This window comes from Drosophila serrata, unplaced genomic scaffold, assembly GCF_035046125.1.
Source record: "Drosophila serrata isolate PLE 108 unplaced genomic scaffold, ASM3504612v1 contig_324, whole genome shotgun sequence".
In the NCBI taxonomy this organism is placed as follows: Eukaryota; Metazoa; Arthropoda; class Insecta; order Diptera; family Drosophilidae; genus Drosophila; species Drosophila serrata.
In genome coordinates this window covers 109,468-131,640 of record NW_028257222.1, presented here as the reverse complement: position 1 = coordinate 131,640, position 22,173 = coordinate 109,468, and the positions used below count along the sequence as shown (strand labels likewise).

General features: G+C 40.5%; 1 protein-coding gene and 1 pseudogene across 7 annotated transcripts in view; one reads left to right on the top strand and one right to left on the bottom strand.

The window, feature by feature from the left end:
* Positions 1-10,487, top strand: part of LOC110179906 (proline-, glutamic acid- and leucine-rich protein 1) — a 50,942-nt gene extending 40,455 nt beyond the window's left edge. For all 7 annotated transcript variants that reach the window (XM_086837582.1, XM_086837578.1, XM_086837579.1 and 4 more), the window contains 3 exons: positions 9,219-9,363; positions 9,416-9,576; positions 9,635-10,487. In XM_086837582.1, coding sequence (XP_086693708.1) covers positions 9,219-9,363; positions 9,416-9,576; positions 9,635-10,409 — 1,081 coding nt within the window. In that variant the 3' untranslated portion in view covers positions 10,410-10,487. The remainder of the gene's footprint in view (positions 1-9,218; positions 9,364-9,415; positions 9,577-9,634) is intronic.
* Positions 10,488-20,384: 9,897 nt separating this feature from the next.
* Positions 20,385-21,051, bottom strand: LOC147642939 (uncharacterized; annotated as a pseudogene).
* Positions 21,052-22,173: the final 1,122 nt, after the last annotated feature.

Genomic DNA, 22,173 nt, shown 5'->3' with positions numbered 1-22,173 from the left:
TAGCCCTTTTATAAATTTCCTGAATTTTTATTTTACTTAAATGAAATTCGGACGATTACATCATATAGCTACCATACAGACGATCGTTAGATATAGAGGAAAAATGAAAAACTGTGAATGTAAAACTGTAAAACTGTAAGTCTTTATAAATGAATCCGTTAGTGTTACTGTTTTATTTATATATTGGCTTATTTTCGATGCCAGAATTAATTAAGACAACCGCCATGCGTTTGATTGCATTGAGAGAAAAAATGTGATTAAAAAAGCTTGCACATCATACGACAAGTATAGTCGAAGTAAAAAAGTTACAGGTAAGAGTTAGAAGTTTATAGAAAAATTACTAGATAAGTTCTCTAACAGGTGCAGCGGCGGGAAGGTAGAATTGATTTCACTGATAGGCGGCGGACAAAGCAAGTAAACAAAAACATATATACAGGGTGTCTCGTCCCCAAACATACTGTCCCTCCTGAACATTCGTTCAGCACAAAGGCAGGACAGCAATCTTGGAAATTGGGCGTTTGAATGATCCGTGGGCAGTTTTCACCATTACGACCCGGACCTTGTCATCCAATCTTGGGTGCACCTCGGTGATAACGTCCAAGGATCCATGTAGAGGGTGGTAGATTAGGTTCCTTGTGGACTACCAGTGTGTCGATCTTCAAATTCTCTGTTTCTAGATGCCATTTGGTACGTTCGTGAAGCGATGTCAGGTATTCCATATGCCAACGTTTCCAAAAATCATGGCTTGTAGCAGATTCCACATCTCCAATCGATTAATTTACGTATCCAAACGGCAAGGTTCAGGTAGTGCTATGTATCTAGCTCCAGTCAAAAAATGAGCAGGCGTCAGCGGATCCAACGATGTATCCCCATTGGGACACAGTGGGCGCGAATTCAAAATGGCTTCAATTTGCGTCAATACAGTTGAGAGTTCCTCGAAGGTTAGAGCCTTCGATCCAAGAATCCGTCACATATGAAGTTTGATGGAGCGGAATCCGGCTTCCCACATTCCGCCAAAATGGGGAGCAGAAGGAGTTATAAAGTGCCAACAAATGCCTTCATTGGCGAAACGTTGCATCAACTCCAGTGTGAAGATTGGAGATATGAAAATGTTTAACAAGTATTCCAGCTAGTGGTGACTCCTTTGGTACAGTCGAATCCCGATAATTCGTACCCCGCTAAATCGAAAATCGCGATAATTCGTAAAAAATTCTGTCCCCTTGAAAAAAACTCGTTAATTCGTAAAAATTCCATACATTTTGGTCCCCTCGTTAATTCGTAGTATTTGGCGCAACGCAAAGAATATTGAACCTCTTATAAATCGTAATTTTGTTTCGAAACCTCTTATAAATCGTAATGCGATGCAAAATATTTTGTAGTTAAAGCGACGTTAGATTTTGCAGGCATCAGAACGGAGAAGAAATTTTATATAATTTACAAACCAGAGCATTAATTCCTCAACTTAAACATTATTTTTTGACTCATGATGTGCCAAATAGTGTGTTTGACAACCTAATAGGTTTAAAAAACGCAATGGAAAAAATAAAAGAAAAAAACACGAAGCAATCAAAAATTACCAATTATTTTAAAGCTTGAATTTTCGTTTTTAATAATTTAATGTTTCTGCTTAATTTTGTTTGTTAATTTTTTGTTTAATTTTCCTTTAATTTGAAAAACGTACAAATGAATGTACATATTTATTATGTTTGTTTAATTTTAATAAAGCTAAATACATATGTAAACATGATGTGAAATGTAAGTACCCTGTTTATTCGACTCTTTCATTTTTGAGCCCCTTTAAATAGAAATCTCGATAAATCGAATTCCCGTCTAATTCGTAAAAAAAGTGATCCCCTTGCCATTTCGAATTATCGGGACTCGACTGTATAAGGATTGGGTGTTTAGCGTTGTAGTTTAATGTAGACTGCTCGATTCTTCCACCTACTCAAATTATCCCATTTTCGTCTAGAAATGGGTAGAACCGGAGTGAGTGCGATTTAGCATTAAGCTGGCGTTTATTCTCTAGCTCCGCATTTTCTCTGGCAAAGAATTTCTGTTGCACATGTCGAATGAGTCGGAGTCGTGCTGCCAGCTGCTCTTTGGACATATAGAAATCTGAAGAATCGAAGAGTGTGAATAAAGCGATAACAATAACTAGATACCCTTATTAGACGCGTTCAGGTAGTGAATTTGTGGATAAATAACTCGTTAAAACTTTCATCAAGAAAGTTATCCAGAGTCATAGGTTTTATAGCTCGTGTTCCAATGTCGTGGTGGAGCTGATAGCCAGTGTAACACAATTTCTGAATCAGTCCAGCAGCTCGTGCTGAAAATAGGAATTGTCAGTGATGTTTTAACAACAGTAAGCAATCGGGAAAGAAGTAGCGCAGCATTCAGCAGCATATTTGAAAACTACCTCCAACTGCAACCCGAGTGTAGACAACCGCACCGTAGGCGTGCGTAGATGCATCTGCGAATCCGTGTAGTTCTATGTCTCGGAATGGTGAAGCTAAATATCGTGGTACTGCGTAAGCGATGGCAGGTCCTCCACCAAGGCTTTCCAGCGCGAGCGTAGGGTTGCAGGAATTGGCTCATCCCAGTGCAGTACACGACCAGCTTTCTTGAAATATAAGCTTGAGTAAAACTGTGACCGGCGCTATAAGTCCAAGTGGATCATAGATTCTCGATGGTTGCGACAAGATTTCTCGTTTTGTCGTTGAAATAGTCGTATCGCATTCCTTGAGATTGAGATACATGACGTCCTTTCCGGGATTCCATTGGATACCAAGAATTTTTACATGTGAATCCGCGGCAGATTTGTTAAGGAGCTAGGTAGGCTCAAAACACCTATCTTGTTCTGGCAATGATTTTAAAAGACGTCAACTATTGGAACTCCATTTCCGGAGTTTGAATTGCCCCTTTTCCAAAAGCCCAATTAGCTCGTTCTTTAGACTCATAAGTTCTTCGAATGAGTTGCATCCCGTTGGAAAATCATCCACATAGGCATCGTGTTAGAGTGCATGGGCAGCTGCAGGGAACTCTTGGCGGTGATCGTCAGATAATTGTTTCAGAACTCGAACGGCCAGAAATGGGGGCGGTGCCAATCCATGCCATCATTCTCTTACTTTTGCCTAACAATGCGTTGAAAATTGGCGTGTGGCTTGTAACATTGAATCCCTCGGAACATCTTTTCGATATCTGCACATAGAATATATTGGTGCTGACGAAAACGTAAACAAACGCCAAGGAGATCACGTTGAATTGGAGGACCAACATACAGTCGATCATTAAGGGATAGTCCACGGCTGTCCTTTCCCGATCCATCGAAAACTACACGACATTTGGTAGTCAAACTGTCAAGTTTAATGACAGCGTGGTGCGGTAGATAGAAGCAACCTTTTGGGGGCTCGTCAACTTGAGCTGATGTAAGTTGTTCCATATGTCCACGTTTTAAATAGAAGCGATTAATAGCCTGCGTCAAAATTGAGCCAATAGGCGGCGCCTTCTACTTGAAGGGGTACTGAACGATGAAAGCCCCGCTGTCAGAACGCGTATGTGTGGCAGCAAAATGACGCTCGGTGGGATCGTTGGCTTCCAGGAGAGCCTTGCTTGGCTGTATACTGTCCATTTCCATAAATGAGCGAACCATCGTATCTAAGTCCGCGTGGTGTGTCACGGCAAAAGTCAGGTGATCATCGCATGCATTGTAAGAGCCTGCAATAGTCCAACCAAAAACAGTATTCAGAGCAATAGGAAAGTCGTACCAAAATATTTGCGTTATCCAGTATAGAGAGACCACAGCTAATCTGATCCAACGATGACATCGATGGATCCTGGCGTGCAGAAGGTTGGGTCTGCCAAAGGAGGTACAGTTTCCCAACATGTGAGTGGGGCTGAGGCAATTGAAACAGAGCTTCTTCGACTTGAGGAACTCCCGACGAGATGCAATGTCGAGGGCGATGAATTGAGGACATTAAAACATTTGATGATTCTGCTGGCACGATGTAAATTTAGTTTCGTCTCGTCTTGGATGCATGTCTGCGTGATGCGTTGTAGCTGCGCGTCGAGCTTGGGTTGGTTGAACTAAGTGAAAAGCCTCCAAGGTGTCGCAGCGTGCGGTGAGAAATTTTAAAAATTGGTTTTTGGTCACACCTCTCTTCTCAGAGTCTGGGCACTGAGCCCAAGCTTGGCGGGACTCCGAATCCAACATTGACAATAATATGAAGATTAGCCAGGGATCCCGTTCTTCGCAGTTAAGAGCGCGTAAGCCACAAATAACTTCATCTGCACCATCTGCAAGTTTACGCTCTGTACTGATGTTAGAGGTTGTAGTACTGGGGAGCGTCATAAAACTGTTTAGAAATGATCGGATAATTAGCGATTGATGTTATATCGCTGTTTTTTTTTAGTTTTCATTAGTAACCGAAATTTGTTTAACTAATGTGAGCGCGTCTCCGGAGAGGTACGATTTTAAATAGTGAAATCGTTGGCAATCCGTCAGGCTCGGATTGCAAGCTAAGTTGATATCAACTTAGCAGGGCAAATTTGAGTATTTAATAAATAAAAACAAATATAAAAAATGGAGCGACAAATTTAATTTTTTCACGAATAATTAACGGCAAATTCTGGCGTAAAAAGATTTTGGAAATGTGAAGGGATTCAGAGTTGTCCTGCTAATTTGATATCAACTTAGCAGGGCAAATTTGAGTTTTTAAAAAATAAAAAAAAATCTAATCAAGAAAGGAAGCCCTGCTAGCTTGATATCAACGAGAAATTAACACAATTAAAACTTATAATTTTTTCACTTTTCAACGGATTTTCATCAAATTTTAGATATAGCCCTTTTATATAATTCTAAAATTTTGTGTAAAATTTGTTGAAAATCGGACTACTATATTGTATAGCTCCCATAGGAACGATCGAGAAATGAATACATTAAAAATATATAACTTTTTCAGTTTTCAACATATTTGCGTCAAATTTGAGATAAAGTCCTTTTATAAATTTATGAAATTTTTATTTTACTTTAATGAAATTCGGACGATTATATGATATATCTACCGTACAGGCGATCGTTATATATAGAGGAAAAATGCAAAACTGTGAATGAACTGTAAATAGAAATTGTATAGGTGAATAAAATGAAAGCAGGATTTACAGCATTGTTGTTTAACATGTATATATATAATTTATATTGTATTGATTCCTAGTCATCGAAGTTCTATCTACAGTGTTATATGAACTTCGGCGTACCGAAGTTATCTACCTTTCTTGGTTTGTTCATAATTTTGATTTGAAATGACAAATTAGTCGATTTTTTCCCAAAAAATTTTATTTTTCATTTCAAAGTCTTCGAAAAAATTCAAAATTTGGAATTAAAAAAAAAAACTCGACAGCGTTACCTGGGGTGTTTTATAATCTAGCGAATGAATTTGGATTTTTTGATTTTCGATGATCCGGCACCGAGTTATGATGGGCACCGCAATTCAACTTTTTTTCCAAATACGTCCGGACAATTACTACCGTTGCCATATTATTGAATATTTCTTTATTTAAATTTTATAAGACATTCTTCGAATGTTATACTTTAATGTACCATTCGTTAAATAAATACATTTTAACTGTGTTGTCGGGGATAAAATCACAAAAACATGGAATTTTTCGCATTATTTAAACTGATCTGATTTGTACTGATCTAGAGAATTACAGAAGGGAATAACACGCGGCGTCGAAAATATCAAGCAGGCAACACATTACTCCGTCGGGACCTGGCAAATAATATCGCCTAAAACTATGAAGATGTAAAAGAAGATAGCATTTAAGCAAGGACTAAAAACTAGATTCGTTTAGCCTTATGTATGAATGTCTGATTTGAATAAGTAGAGTTTGAGTAAGTTGTTTAAAAAAAACTTCGGAAATAGATCGGCTATTGCCTGACCATTATTTACGATCGTGTTTCAAATAAAACCGAAGAAGGATTTGTTTTAGGCTTACGTTTAGTGTTATGAAAATTATAAAGCTGTTTAGGGTCCTGTTAGAACTGAAACCTGCAACGAGTTCATAATTTTTCTAACACTGCGCGTTCACAACGGTAAGTTTTATCGAGAAGTAAACTAAGTGGAAAGGGCATTTTGATAGCCGGTTCGTTTAAATTTAGCATACAGTATGGATTTTATATTTTTGTGGCGACTTGCCTCTTAAGAAAACCACGGTGGCATATTTGAGATTGACCAATTGAAACCAGATTTATAATTATTCAGGCGTTCAAAGTTCGTTTTTTAAAACCAGAGTACTTTTTTGGGTGGACGGCCAGATATATTCTGTAAATTAGTCCCAATGTCGAGTGTCCAATCGAAAGTAGAATGATGGGACTTTGTGGGTGGCGTCAGCGGAGCCACCGTAGCGAAAAAAAACTCGCTCGATCTGAGACAAAATAAAAATCGGGCAAGCGCTCTAAAGCTAGGTACACACGATGCAAACAATTTGCACAAATGTTTAAACCTATGCAAATATTGCAAGAAAATTTCTTGCTTCAATAATTTTATGTTTTGTACGCAAACTTTTGCATAGCTATTTCGTGCAGTGCTTGCAAGTGACGCTCATTTGCAAGTTCTGTTGTTTTCTGCAAGTCAAGGAATAACGACGTGTTAATATTATGTCGGCACAAAAATCGAAAGTTTCTTTAATTAAACGTAAAAAGTGAGGAAATTGAAATCTGCAAAAAATAGAAAGTGTTGGGTGAAAAAGTGGATTTCGAAAAGAGATGAAAAAGGAGTGCATCAGAACCTTTTAAAAGAGCTTCAAAATGGCGATGAAACAAACTATTACAATTTTGTTCGTATGTCAGTGATTTCAACTTTTTATTAGAAAAAGTAAAAAACTACATAACTAAACAAGACACAGTAATGCGTCCTGCGATTCCACCAAATGAGCGATTAGCCCTGACTGCGTTTTTTAGCCACGGAATGATTGTCGTACAATTCAATTAATCTTATTGTGTTCTCGCGATCCCATAAGGTACTTTGCTTGCTTCAATACTGCGACTGAAAGCAAAGAGCACAAGCAAGCAACTGACGCAACCAAGATAGCGGTAAAAAAATTGTATACAGACGACAAGCAAAAAATATTGCTGAAAAAAATCTTTGCAAGTTCTTTGTTTGCAGCAAAATGTTTTCACTCGTGTTTATATGTGCAAATTTGATTGCAGCAATCAACTTGCTACAAATTGTTTGCATCGTGTGTACCTAGCTTAAGGAATTTCGTACATGGCTGTCTTGGCCCAGCAAAATGTCGAAAAGTCAGCAATAAAATCATGTTGTTTTGAGGTAGAGTATTTGTGGAATTATTTGAAGACCAAATAGCCCGAGGAATGTTAAAATCGCCTACCAAATGGTGCCTATCCATAAGTCTATATAAATAGCGCAAAGGCGGGTCCAATATAAAGTTATATAAATATAAGGACACCACCCCAAGTCTCATAGGATGATCTAGCCGATATACTGTGACTACAACTGGAAAAATCAGAATATCCGGCTTTAACCAGGATACTGTGAACATGAAGGACTCGGAGGTTACCGTCCCGGAGTTGTCATGTAGGAGCTGAGCTCCGTTTTGATCCACAACCTTAGTTAGGTTGTAGTCAGTGGTTCGCTATGGGTACCAACCCGTGTTTTTCAGGTAAAGTCTGATGGCAGTCACTGACTCTTTTCACTTATCCTAGTGACTTGAGCGATGAGTTGGTTGAGTGCAGAGTAGTAAAATGCTCCGGTGTCCCCTGCTCGCCTGCTTCCATGCAGCTTCTGCATTGTGAGTTATAGGGCAGTGTGTGCCTATTTGCCATGTAATGACTGCGAAGCGAGCCTGAATCAAAACACAAACTTTGTTCTGTGGAAGCTCACGGGGAGGTTCAATTGGGAGGCAGCTCCGATGTTTCCGATGTCGGCAGAGCGTTGCCTCGGTAGAAGTCGCAGTCGGCGCGTTGATGATATGTTGATGACAGTGGCCTATTGATGACACGCGGTACTGCAGGGTTCTGTGTTTACTCATACATGCAAACGCATTCAACTTTGTGAGAGCTTGGAGAGCGCCATTGTCGTTTGAATCTAAAAATTACCCTCATATTTCAAAACGAATGTATGGTCGTGAGGCATCTTGTAAATTGTATAGTCTTTGGTATGGGTCTATACAATCTTAAGCTTACGGTTATGTAGGCGGTCGTTCCAATCACTAACGACCAGCATAAAAAAGTTTTTATGTGTTCTATATGAAAAAAAAAAAACAAGAAAGGAAGCTAACTTCGGCACGCCGAAGTTTATATACCCTTGCAGATAGAACTTCTATGAATAGGAATCCATACAATATAAATTATATATATTTGTGTTAAAAAACAATGAAGTAATACCTGCTTTCATTTCATTCACTTATACATATTATATTTGCAGTTTTACATTCACAGATTTGCATTTTTCCTCTACATCAAACGATCGTTTGTATGGCACCTATATGATATAGTTGTCCGATTTTCATGAAATTTGACACAAAATTTAAGACTAATATAAAATAGCTATACCTCAAATTTGATGAAAATCTGTTGAAACCCGAAAAAGTTATAATTTTTAATTGTATTAATTTTTCGATCGTTCCTATGGGAGCTATATGATATAGTAGTCCGATTTTCATAAAATTTTATGCAAAATTGTAGGGTATAGTAAAATGGCTATATCTCAAATTTGATCCAATTCTATTGAAAACTGAAAAAGTTAAATTTTTTTTGTAAAAACTTTCCGATCATTCCTATGGCAGCTATATGATATAGTCGTGCGATCCGGCCCGTTCCGACATACATATATACGAGTGAGAGTATATAGAAGGAAAGTTGCATTCAGATAGCTTCAAAACTGAGAGACTAGTTTGCGTAGAAACGGACAGACGGACAGACGGACAGAAGGACAGACGGACAGACGGACATGGCTAGATCGACTCGGCTGTTGATCCTGATCAAGAATATATATACTTTATATAGTCGGAGGTGCCTCCTTCACTGCGTTGCAATCTTCTGACTGAAATTATAATACCCTGCAAGGGTATAAAAATTACAAAAATGAGGTGAAAACAAAATTTTTCTTCAACATTTAAACTATTTTTTAAGCAACTAATTTAAAAACCTAGAAAACCTTAGAAAACCAAGGAATTACCCTACTACCTCTTTTTATTTTTAGCAAGCTACGATCGACGGTTTATAGAGTTGTGTCATTATGGTGCTCGACCTTGAAGGAAGGAAGCCATTGCGAAATTATTTCAGAAGCTGTTATAAAAGAAATAATTCATGATTTAAAGCCTCGCAGCAAACATTTTTCGTTTACGGTAAATAAAAAAAATTACTATTGATGTGTAATAATATTTTTACTGTCCTCAGTCAATCAAGCGTGATAAAGAGCATCTTGATGAAATATTTCTTATGTTAGACTTTTCAATCGGAATTGAAAATGATTGCGTGCTTCATCAGCAAGCCTATTTTTGCCTGGAACAATTATTATCATCATCTGGACACAAGATTAAATGTTCTATTTTAAAGGAAAGTATATTTAGCTTTTTAAGAGTTTAATTAATTTATTACAAAATACTTCTTACAGGACGTGCATAATACTCTATTGGATATCAGTATACAAATGCACTCATTGCAAATGACAAAGCCATATTCAAGTAGCATTAGGAATTCTCGCCTGGAAGTATACAAATTACTGGTGTTCTTATTGAAATCGCGGAACTGTGGATGTCCTGCACCTTTGGAAATAATTATAAGTCTTATGGGCGCATTTCGTTCATGCGATAGCCGGATTGACTTAAACCAAAACTCACACTTTGAAGCTCTAGAGCAAATGATTCATTCTCATAAGAGCAATATTTATTTTAAACAAAATCCTACTGATATTCAGTACTTAAATTCAGCACAAGAAAATGGAAAGTTATCAGGAGCCGACAAAGAATCGCTATCGACATTTTGCAGTCATAGAAAATGTAATCAATTACCTTCTCATATTGATCATATTTCTCAAAATTGCAGTAAATATGATTATCATGATTCACATTGTAGGTCAATGACGGATTTAATAAGAGTCCACGAACAGGAACTGAATACAATAGGGCTTGATAATAATTCATCAAATAAATCGTTATTTTTGGGAAATGGTTCTAAACCATCTGAAAATAAAATTATATTTATACCATTGAGCAAAGATGTAAGCAATCACGAGGTAAATAATGATGATAGTAGGAAGATTTTTAAAAATTACAACTTAAAAAACTTTGAGAAAAACGACAAATCTTTAACATCAAGCATAAAATTAGGAAACGATGATATTATGATTGCAGAATTAGAAGCAACTTTCGTCAATGAACTTAAACAATAAAGACAGGCTTTAAATAATATTATAAAAGAGTAATTAAAAAGAATGTCTAATAAAAATGTAATACATTTGGATTATGAATTGAAAGAAGTTTTTTTCGGACAGACTTTTAAATCGTTAGTAAATAAGAATCGAATAGATTGAAAGGTTGGCGATCACTAGGTGAGTAGTTGCAGGCAGCGCATCACCCGTCCAACAGTTTCGTGAGAAGCAGCATGCGACGGTGCCAACCTCTTTCAACAACGTTGCACGCAAAGAATTTTGCAGGCAACCACCTAGCCGCATCCATCCTAAACCTTAGCTGGCTCCTAATAAAGGTGACGACCCCGACAAGATTAGCAAATTTGGAAGGCAAATGTTAAAATACAAGTAATTCAAAACTGTCATCCTAAGACGGATTGATTTAGTAGTGATGTGCATCAAGTTAGCAGGACAACTTTGGAAAATAAAATTTTTGATTTTACCATAATTTGCCGTTAATCATTTGTGAAAGAAAAAAATTTGAGGTTCAATTTTTTACCCTACTTTTTTAATGTCCTGCTAAGTTATTATCAAGTTAGCAGAGCAACTCCTGAAAACTTAAATATTTCCGAAAACTTATTTGCTCAGAATTTTCCGTTAATTATTCGTGAAAGAATTAAATTTGTCGCTCAATTTTTAATACATTTTGTTTTAATTTGAAAGTTCAAAAATGAAAGTTTCCCTGCTGAGTTGAAATCAAGTTAGCAGGACAACTCCTGAAATCCTTCACATTTTCAAAATCTTTTTACGCCACAATTTGCCGTTAATTATTCGTGAATTTAATTTGTCGCTCCATTCTTATATTTTTTTTATTTTTAAAAAATACAAAGTTGCCCTGCTAAGTTGAAATCAAGTTAGCAGGACAACTCCTGAAATCCATCACATTTTCAAAATATTTTTAAGCCAGAATTTGCCGTTAATTATTCGTGAAAGAATTAAATTTGTCGCTCCTTTTATATATTTTTTTATTTAAAAAAAATACAAAGTTGCCCTGTTAAGTTGATATCAAGTTAGCAGGATTACTCCTGAAATCCTTCACATTTCCAAAATATTTTTACGCCGGAATTTTCCGTTAATTATTCGTGAATGAATTAAATTTGTCGCTCCATTTTTTATATTTATTTTTATTTTTTAAAAACTCAACTAAAACATTCATTTCGAGGAAACGGGGACATATACGCACAGGGTAAGTTTTTCTGGAACAAATGTCACACCGCTCTGGGAAGCTTTCAGTTGCCGATCTTGTCTCAAAATGCTCTGAACCGGTAGGCGTGACGTCGACGATGGCCTGAATTTGTAATCAAAATTAAAATTTCACTGTGTAGAATATATATATGTGGATAGTCGTTCAGGCTTCAATGTATTTCTCCAAGAATTAATTATTATTAATAATAATTTTGCCTTAATATTTGCATATATATTTAGCTCAAAACATGGTTCACGAATTGTGGATTTATCTCGTAATAAAAAATTAAATTAATTCCTAATTTTTGCGGGTTTTTGGCGAAGAAAAGCAAGATAGAGCGATAGATAAAATAAGCAGCACAAAGAGAGAGAGAGAAGCAAGCAACGTTTAGCTGTCGTGACGGCACAGAAAACGGCTTAGCGGGAAAGGCTTTGTGCCGAGGAATGCAAAAAAAATGCAAAAGCAAGCACTAGCAGCATAATTAAAATAAAGAAATAAAGTCAATTAATTACACAAATAAGAATAACTGCATGTATACGCGAAGTGAACGGGAAGTTAATAAACACAAGATAGAAGATTTAAATTAAAACCCCGGTAGTTTATGCAAAATTTAAGCGCAAGAAAAAAAAAAACGTCTTGGAACTTGGAAGGAGGACAGGTTATTTACTTTTATAATCAGTGTTGGTATTAACATAAACTAAATGTAATACAAGTAATTTATTATTTTCAATAAAAAATAACTTGATGCAAATACTTGCTGATATACTGCTTGCTTATCTCTCGGTACCGGTGTTGGTATCTAGTAAAATCTGACTCGTTGGCAAGAATACGACAAATAAACGAACGCATAGCTTTGTGCTAAGCTTGACTAGCGCTCAACATTCTGCGCTTGTTTGCATTCGGCCTGCACGATACATTGGCAACTGTTGTATGAGCAAGTCAGAGTCGAAAGACTTAGTTTATCAACTAAGTAAGCTTCTCTTAACAGAATAGGCCGAACGTGAAAAACTAAAATATGAACTGAGTATGGATCCACAAAAGGTATAGTCAGTTATGAATGGAGCGATATTGCCTGAATTAGCGGTGCAAAGAGAACAGTTCGAAGAAAGGTAGCAGGAAGTCACTGATAATTTGATCGCTTCGGCAGTATCCGCTTCTCAGATCGCAATATACTTGCCTGTTGCTCCAACCGGCAAGGTGAGTTGTGAAGAAGACCTTTACGCGGTAAATTCACTACCAGAGTATAATGAGTCAGAGGGAAAATATTTTTCGTGGCGAAAGGGAGCATTAGCTGCATATGAGTTGTTCAAAGGGTATAGTGGTAGTTGTAGTCAGGCTGTTCTAATAACTCGCAACAAAGTTAGGGGATTTCTGATTCTGTCCTTTCGTCATTTAATAAAGTTTTTACTCTTTTAATAACCCCCTTGATTTTACCTATTCTAATGAACGTCCATTACACTTGCTCGAGCAAGAGTTCACAACATTAAGGCAGGGACAATGTCCAATCCACAGTTTTATGAGAACGATGTATGACGCTGACCATGCCCGATATATGAATGATAAGCATAGGGCTGATGGCCTACTTGTCTTTATTTCTGGGCTAAAAAGAAATTTAACTGATATACCGTATGTTGCGCAGCCTAGGAACTTTCCTTCAGCCCTTCAGAAAATAGAGGCAAACCACGAGAGACATGTTAACAGAGTACGCAGATTAGATCGCCTAACTCTCAAAGAATATCACACCTCAAGCGTCAAAGAGTAAACCATCTGTTTGGAGGAGATCAGGATGTTCAAGCTAAGGATCATTATAATCGATTGCCAATGATAATGGATACGGGGGCCTCTGAAAGTGATATATAAAAAAAAATACGATTGCCAATTTCATATTCCGTCGAATCACCTTTTATGGCCAAATGGCCTTTATGGGGTTGAAAAAATATAACGCAAATGTCAGTTTGACCTTTTTGTGGTAGAAAGCCCTTTTTTCTTACTCCCCGGACCTAAAATATTTGACGGTTTAATCGGCCTTGATTTGTTAGCGCAAGTAAATGCGACAATTGATTTTAAGAGAAATTGTGTTAGGTTTAATGGGGAAAGCGAGTATCTGCAATATAAAAATCGCGCTCAAGTTTTTTTTTCACGAAGAAGATTTTTAGCAGATGATGTCTACAAGCTCGGGAGCCTTATCTTACCCAATAAGAAGTTGCTGTTCAATACCAATGTGGTGGCTACTGTTCAAATAGAGGATGGCAAAGACAAGGTCATGGCCATTGTTTATGGGGAAGACAACGAATTTGCCACCCTTGAGCAATAATAACTACCGCACGAATAGGTTGATTATATGCCGTATTTTTTTCTTGTTTTATTGTTCTCTCGTCGGAGCTGCAACTGCCGACCGAACGCTTGGCTTCAATATATATGCGCTTACAATGTAGCTTAGCTTAAAGGATAAGGCGAGAGAAGAAGAAGAGAGGGAGAAATAGATAACAATGAAAAGGGCTAAGAGCGCAGTAGGTGCAGCGATATGCCTATGCGCGCTTAATTAGGCGCGAGCGGTCTGCTCCGAACATACTCAACCAGTTGAAAGAGGTACTGTTCCAACTGCATCGGCATTTTGGGGCAGAACGGCTAGCTACGAATTTGCGGCCTCCAATTGGTCAATAACTTTTCCCCAATGTGCCCAGCAATGCTTGTGATCCTGCATGTGAATATTTCCTCTTATCGTAGTCCAAGTTTTAGCTCTGAAGGCTTCCGCCAACGCGAAGTAATACATCGAATCCAAGCAATGGCCGCAGTGAAATCCGTTTGCTTTCCTGAGGACACGGCTTGCCCTGGCTGAGAACCAGATATTCTTTGGCAAAGTAAAGCTGTTGGATGCTCCTCAGAAGCAGTACAGTACTAAGGCCGATCTCAACCGAAAGCAGGCCTTTTAACGGAACGGCTTTGGCTTTGCAATTGGCAATGAAACTTTGAATGTATGCAAATACGCGCTGCAACTTATCAAAAGTGTTGATGAATTTGCAGCTCGATGAAACGTCAATACAAACGGCAAACGGCGGAAGAATAGCGGCGGGCCAATTCGAATAGCTTTGAAGAAGAAAAGAAGGTCTTGGAGTGATCAAAGCCTTAAAGGGAGCTACCATAGGCTTGGCACAGAGCAGATAGACTTTTAATTGTTCATTAACCGCCGATCGCAAATATAAATACGCTCCATACGGCGATGGGCTAGCATCGCAGAATCCATGCAATTCAACGGAAGCCTGTGGTTACATTACGAATCGTGGAAATGTTATGTTCTGGATGACTACCAACTGAGAGGTCAACTCCTCCCATGACGAACGAATGGGCTCTGGCAATACGTCATCGCAATCCACGTTAGCACTACATAAGGATTGCAGAATAATTTTAGATTTTCTAACGATTTGTGCAATTAGTCCAAGTGGATCATAGAATTTTGCAATTGTTTACAATGCATTTCATTTGGTGGGTCGATGAGTTGTCAGTATTTGAGAAAAATTAAATAGGAGCTGATCAGACGCCGGATCCTAGGTCAATCTCACGGCCTTGGCGATGCCTGATGCATAAGGGAATTTTATTAACTGCGGATTGGAAAGTGCCCTTTGCGGCGGTAGTTCCTGGCAACGATTTTCTCTCACCTCTTTAGCTGAATCACCGCCAGAAATTAAATCATCCACACATAAATCCCAACGAACAATTTTTGCTCCAACTGGGAATGATTCCTCCTCATCTAAGAGAGCTGTTGCATTGCTCTAATAGGTAGCATATGGCTTTACTACGCCAGCAAGTGTGTCATCTTATCAATGATTACAAGGATCCTTGACGATGGCAGCTAGGACAGACTTATGAGTTGACGCACTCGGCAGCCCTCCAGACACGATCCAACCAAGTTTGGTGTTCTGAAGTGTTGACAACGCGCTATCCAAATGAATTTGTCCGTGGCAGTAACTTCGAAAAAGAGGTCAGCACCAATTAGGTAATCCATTCGTTCTGATCGGTTGAAATAAGGATCAGCAAGGGATATATTTTGAGGAATTTTCTATGATGTAGCATTTGTATTGAAATGGGGCTGATAATCAGTGATACTATGAGTCAAGACCGCGGAGAATGAGGCACGATAGCTGCATTCCGTGATTTCACAAGAATGTCGATTGCCTTATCAGAACTCAAGGAAGATTCACCAATCCCAGAGACTAGCGTATACAACTTTCGATGATTCGCTAGGCGAGGTGCTCTGAAGTTTAACTGAGACGCCGATTCTAAGATTGCTCGGCAAGGCATAAATTCTCCAGCCCTATTTCTCACATATCAACGGGCAGAATATTTGTTGGATTTGGTGGAAGGTTTGGTGAATGGTTATCAGGTTGTGATGATGAATGTGAACATTATACTAACTGCATGAGAGTTTAGAAGTTGATCGGATGATAGTGATGAGACTGAGGTGGATTTGATTGATATGCAATAATTGGTAGTGCTTCATGCGCAGACAATTGAGGCACAGGTGCAACTTCTTTGCTTCTCTAAAGCGAAGATTCGGACTCAAATTTAATAATTGAGAGCATTTTGCCATATACATTTTGCCACAAAACTTACATACCGGAAGAATTGAGTTAGTAGGTGAAGCAATGAATGTGTTTGAGCTATACCTATGCAGGTTTTTTCCACCTGCTGGCCTGGTGTTTGCGTTCCCAAGGCTTGATTCAAATTTTCCATCATCCTACACCTCCTCTGCAAGAACGACTCCATAGAATCCCCAGTAGATAGATCGTTGATGGACAAATCCTCTTGCCATTTTTCCCGCGTCCTCTGATCCAGCTTTCGTTCGACAATGTGAATTAGCAATCCATCCAAGATTTGTTGCGTAGGGGCAAGGATTGCTCGTAGATACGATTTCATGCAATCGCTAAACTCATTCATTGATTTCAATTGTCGCAAAATGGATTGGGCTTAGGCTCGGTAAAAGTCCACCCCTAGAATTCTGATAGGAAAGATGGAAAGAAGAGGTTAGTAAGGTTAGACTGAAGGTACAACGGTGCATACTGTGGCTTGGGTAGTTGTACTCCCAAAGGCGGTGTTTTCTTTTTTTTTTTAGCCACGTACTTTTTACCTACTACGTGCTCGGGCAGAAGTCACTCGAGCAAATAGTGTCAAAAAGTTTGAAATAGACACTTGTCTTAAATGATGAAATGTCTCTGGCATTTAAAAATTAAAATTTTTCTACCTTGACATTATCGGCTTGGGTTTTGCCTTGTATATAGGTTAGAACATCTTTTGATGCGAGATCAAGGGCAAGCCTCGAATCAAATATAGTTTTTGATAGCGAAACTGCTGTTAAGGTTTTACGTAACGTATTGTTACTAACATCGACCGATAGTCCGGGCGTTAATGGACCCTGGGTCATTATTTCGATGGAATTAAGCGGAGTTAATGATTCTGACACAGCAGCGAACAAAACAGAAATTACTGGCGAAGCTGTTAGCGTGATCCCCACGCTCGATTCGGTTTAAGAATCCTTCTTTGCTCCAGATCTCAGAACAATTGGACTTGGTACTGGATTCAGGAGCTGTTGCGCGGGGGTGTGGCAGTTAATGGGTTGCTGTGGCTAACACAGTTGCTGCCGACCAGTAGCGGATTTTTTGCGTTTTGGCGACAAGTTTAACAGCTTCATTTTGTTAAACTGGGTGCCTAGAGCGGGGAGTAGATCATTGGCTTTGCGAAAGTTGACCATAACCTCATTTAATCCACTCCTGGTCTGGCAAATGAAGGAAAACATTTCTCTCTTAACCGTTCGACAGGCCTCACAGCAATAATACAATCCCTTTTTGGTTTTAATCGCATAAGCTACCTGTAACCTCAATGCATTTTGCAAGCACTACCGCGTTGCAAACCCAGCAATAGAGACTCGGCTGATCAGCCGAAACACCTACAGCATTACCATAAACACTTGAACTATTATATACGTTATCAAATCCGAAAAAAAAATACGGGAGAGCGGTAGAGTAAGAGAGAGAGAGAGAGAGAGAGAGCAAGAGAACAAAAGAGCGTGAGTGGGAGCTTCGAACCACTTTGCTGCATCCAAAAGCGCATGCACGTTAGTTAAACGGTGTTATTAATAATATTTAGTGAAGAATTGAAAGAAGCCCTGGTGGCTTGACACAAATAAATACAAAAATTTTGAGCGCAAAACACATATATTCACGTTTTGCTGAGTTTAGCAGAGTCAGATCAAGCCACTATTTACAGTGAGTAATCGTCAACACTTCACGGAAAGGCCATTTTATTGTTTCCAAAATTAAATTGCGGCTATTTTTAAATGTTTGGCACTTAGACACGTCAGCAAATTGATTTTACGGTGAAATGGAGTGCCGTTGAGATTCGTTGGCGGTCGCTGGATTTTATTTGGTGGCTTGCAGTCTGGACGCAGGGATCGGGAGAACGGGAGCGAGCTGAAGAAAAGCTAGCCCTAAAATAGTCTCAGGTACATCGGTTGGATCATCTTCGAAAAGAGGTCTGAGCCTAACACAGTGGAGTTTGTTGCTGAGCGGTGGAATTGGGCACCTGCGAGGCGGATGTCGTTGAATTTCGGTGACCGACAATTACAGCTGACCGCCATGCACTGGTCAATCATATTCCTATCTCAAGGGTCGTCGTCCCGGTATCGAGCAGGACTCACGCCGTCAGTTGGATGTGAACGGGGCCGGAGTGGAGGTCGCAGGACAGGTTGACTCATTAGCGGCCGGGCCTGGCGACGGAGACCGGGAGACGGCATTGCTGAAGGACGCGGTTTGGTTCTACGATGAGAAGTAGGCTGGCCGAGTGTCCAGGACGTGGCCGAGACGACGCTGGTAGAGATACGCGATTGGCAGCCGCTACTCATGCACTTTTATGGTGGCTCCCACCACACTTTTAGCAGCCATCGCTTCTGCTACATGTTCTCTCCGAATGTTGGTGGTCCCTTCCGAAGAGGATGAATTCGCTAGAAGACTCAGCAGCGGTAGGACCTGGTACCTCGGGAACGTCTGCTGTTCAGAGCTTCGGCGGTTTGAGCACGCGCCACCATTATGTTAAAGTTGCTTTGCGAGGGTAGAAAAAACAAACTTTGCTTAGTAGGAGTCGCTTTGGACCTTGGAGACGGAAATAACTTTGTCGCTGGAAACAGAGGACCCCTTGTTCTCCAAAGGGAGAAGGATGACCTTATGGACGGGGCGTTCTATTGTTTTGCTCGCCGTACGGATATTAACCACTCGAACTTGGTCGTCGGCGTCAGGGAAAACAGAAACGTGCACTAAACTGCTGATGTTGGGCTTTCAAATGTTACTACAGAATTGACTTCGCTATTTTTTCTCACTCTCAGCCGAGTAAAGCAACGGCCCTCCAATCAGAAAATTCCCAGGTGGAAGGCCAGCAAATAGGATAGATCTTCGGACTTTAGAGAGAGAGGGCGGGAGTAGTGGCAATCTTCGATATTTGCGAGAAGAGTCGCAAACTTTTCACCTCGGCTTCCCACAGACCCCTCACGAGAAGAAGATGCTGTCTCTTGGAAGAGAGTTTGCAAGGTTTTCTTGTAAATCGTGCAAACCTTACAAAGATTCACCACAGCCTTCACCAGATTCTTGATTTTAGGAATCTAAGACTTCGATCGGATTAGGCTTAGATTAGGATTAGGATTAGAAGGCCGTGTTGGTTGGAACGAAAATAAGTTCAATATTGGTGATGCCACTTCTTCTGCTCTTGGCCGTATGCTCTACTTTGCGCAATGGAGATCAGCGCTGATTCTGCATCTCAGATTTTCTTATTGTGAGTTGTGAAGTAGGAGAGATTGCGGCAGCCATTAAGGAATCGTCAAACATACGCCACAACTCTCAGTGCTTTGTCCAGCTTCGAAGAGCGTTTTAGAAACTCAGGGGGCCTTAGTTAAATGTACGTTGACCGCACGCTGCTCTAGCTCTGTGCTAGGAATTGGATGCCGGCATATGTAGAAGAATTGCCGTCACCATTTAGGTTAACAACACGGCACCACAGAGCTCTAGCTTGGGAAGGGACACGGTCTTTACTTGGATTTTATGACCAAGACCGACACGCACATAGACAGCCGCTCCAAAAGTTTTCTGGGATGCATCGCAGAAACCATGGAACTTTACTTTGATTTCGGGCTGAAACTGGAACCATCTCGAAACGCGGATCTGGTCGTGGTCCGAATACTCAAGGAGGAACGATCAGCTCCTCTGACTCATTTCAGTCAAATCTCTTGCATACAAATTTGGTGACGTATGATGAACGGAGCGAGCCATCCGGCAGGATTGACTTCCGCTGGGTGTAAATAGAATTCATCGGACCGTGCCTTCTGGGCCGTACTTTCGACATCGATATCTAGAAACTCACTATGAAGAGGGTGCTGGTCTGAAATATTCTTAGATGTCTACTTTCTTAACGGAAAACCAACTATAAAATAGGTAACGAGTGTTGAGGTTTGTTAGAAAATTTTCGGAATTAATTTCCTTAAAATTGCAGATGGCGGATTCAGTTTCGTCGGCACTGTACCGCCGTTCTGTCGCTGATGAATGTTTGAGTGCAATTGCTTGTGCACGCTGTAGGAACGAAGAGGAGACAATAAATTGCCAAATAAATTTTCTAAATGTATTCCCTTTAGCAACCGTGTGTGTATATTTTTTTTGTTTATCTATAAAAAAAGAGAGTTTAGAAACTTAACCACGGGGGCGGTTGGCGGTCATGCTGCCACTCGTCGGTCGCCTTCAGTGCGACGTCTGCTTCCGGTGCCTCAGCTTACGCATCACTGATGCTGCCATTTTGGCAACCGCATTGGAGAGGCTCTCCAACAGACATCGGGTGTTGGATGTAAGGCGACTGTTCGTGGACTTCCACGTTTTACCGAAAATAGCGGGCATACGAAAAATACATATTCTGCGTCCTGTATAAATTCGCTGCCGCAGAAGTCGCAATATGGGTCGACCTCGTGATTGAACCTGTGCAGGTATGCCTTGAAGCATCCATCTCCTGTGGTGATCTGCATGGTGTAGTAGTCTAACTGCCCGTGTCCTTTCTGCCGCCAACGAGCGAGGTCGGGAATGGGCTTGTAGGTCCATCGCCTTGTGCTCGCTTTGTCACTTGCCACAAAGCTACAGTTCTGCTTCGCTGGATCGTGCTGCCCGTATTTCCTAATCTACGATCGTATGCCAGCAGGTCTATTGGGATTGCTGAAAATACCACCAGTATGGCTTCCTCTGACACAGTGCAGAAACAGATGGAGATGCGCAACGCGCATCTTCTATAGACATACTTGGAGTGCCGGCTGTAGCTAGCAGTCTTCATTGGTTCTGCACATATCGGCGCGTCATAGAGGATGGTCGAGGTTCCCGCTGTTATTTTCAGTCACCTGCTATGCTGCTTGGCACCGCGCATGTGTCAATCATCCTCGGGATGGCCATGGATGCCTTGGCCCCTGCAAACTCCAAGATACTTTATCGCCGGTTTTGACTCGATAGTTGTCAAGCCGACCCAGAAGTCTACCTTTTCAACAGCCTTTCTGCTGCTTAGTACATTATCTGTCATCCAAGACATCATCATTTCGATTGCGAGGCTGCATTTAGCGGAGACGTCAAACAGCTACATCTCCACCGTGACCACCGTTATATCGTCCGCGAACCCCACTACGGCGCTGCAATCCGGTAGTAGAAGATCCAAAATCAATAAAGCACCTCTGGCATAGCCGTGCAAATAAGTTCGGGTAGGTCATTATTATGGCATGCAGTGCAGTGGCGATGGTGTAGAGCCGAATGATTCCTGGTCTGCTGCATCAAACAGCTCCTGGAAACGTTTGATCTTACTCGTCCTGATCACTGTCTTTAGTGTTTTTTTCTCTTTGTAGCGGGACTCGAAGAGCGTTTGCGTCGGACGTCGTCCGCTTCGTTGGGATCTTCGCCTTGCAGAGAGGCAATACCTCCTGGCAGCCGTTCTTCTCCTCTAATGGAGTTCACCTTGGCGGCATCACAAGCAGCCTTTATCCTCGCAGTTAGTCTGACTGTACAACTGTTTGCATTGAAAGCGTTGTCATCCTTGCAGGCTATCAGCACGTCCACGCTTAGGGTGTGTACCCTGTCTGTAGGTTGTCTGTTAGATTGGCCCTCATGCCTGTGCATCGTCTGCGGTGTTATTGCTGCGTGGTCGATGGTTGTGAGCAAGTCCGTGACTTCCCAGTGGCTGTTCAGATAGAGTTCCGGGCTGGCGAAGGTTAAGTCGATGACTTACTCCCTGCCTGCCTTTCTTCAACATTGAGGAGACAGACGTCCAAGATGGCCAGGGTATCCTTGAGCTCCCACAGCCGGTGAACCACGCATTGAAGTCCCCAGTGATTAGTACCGGGGATCGGCCACGGGCATCTCGGGCGATCTCCTGCACTATGTCCCTGAAACCTATATGCAAGTTTGGGGCTAGGTAGCAACTTTTAATTGTCCCTCGCTTAGCCGGGACTCGCCGCCTCTGCGATAGGTGTCATGGGGGTTGCAAGCAGCTCCAGATGGCTGC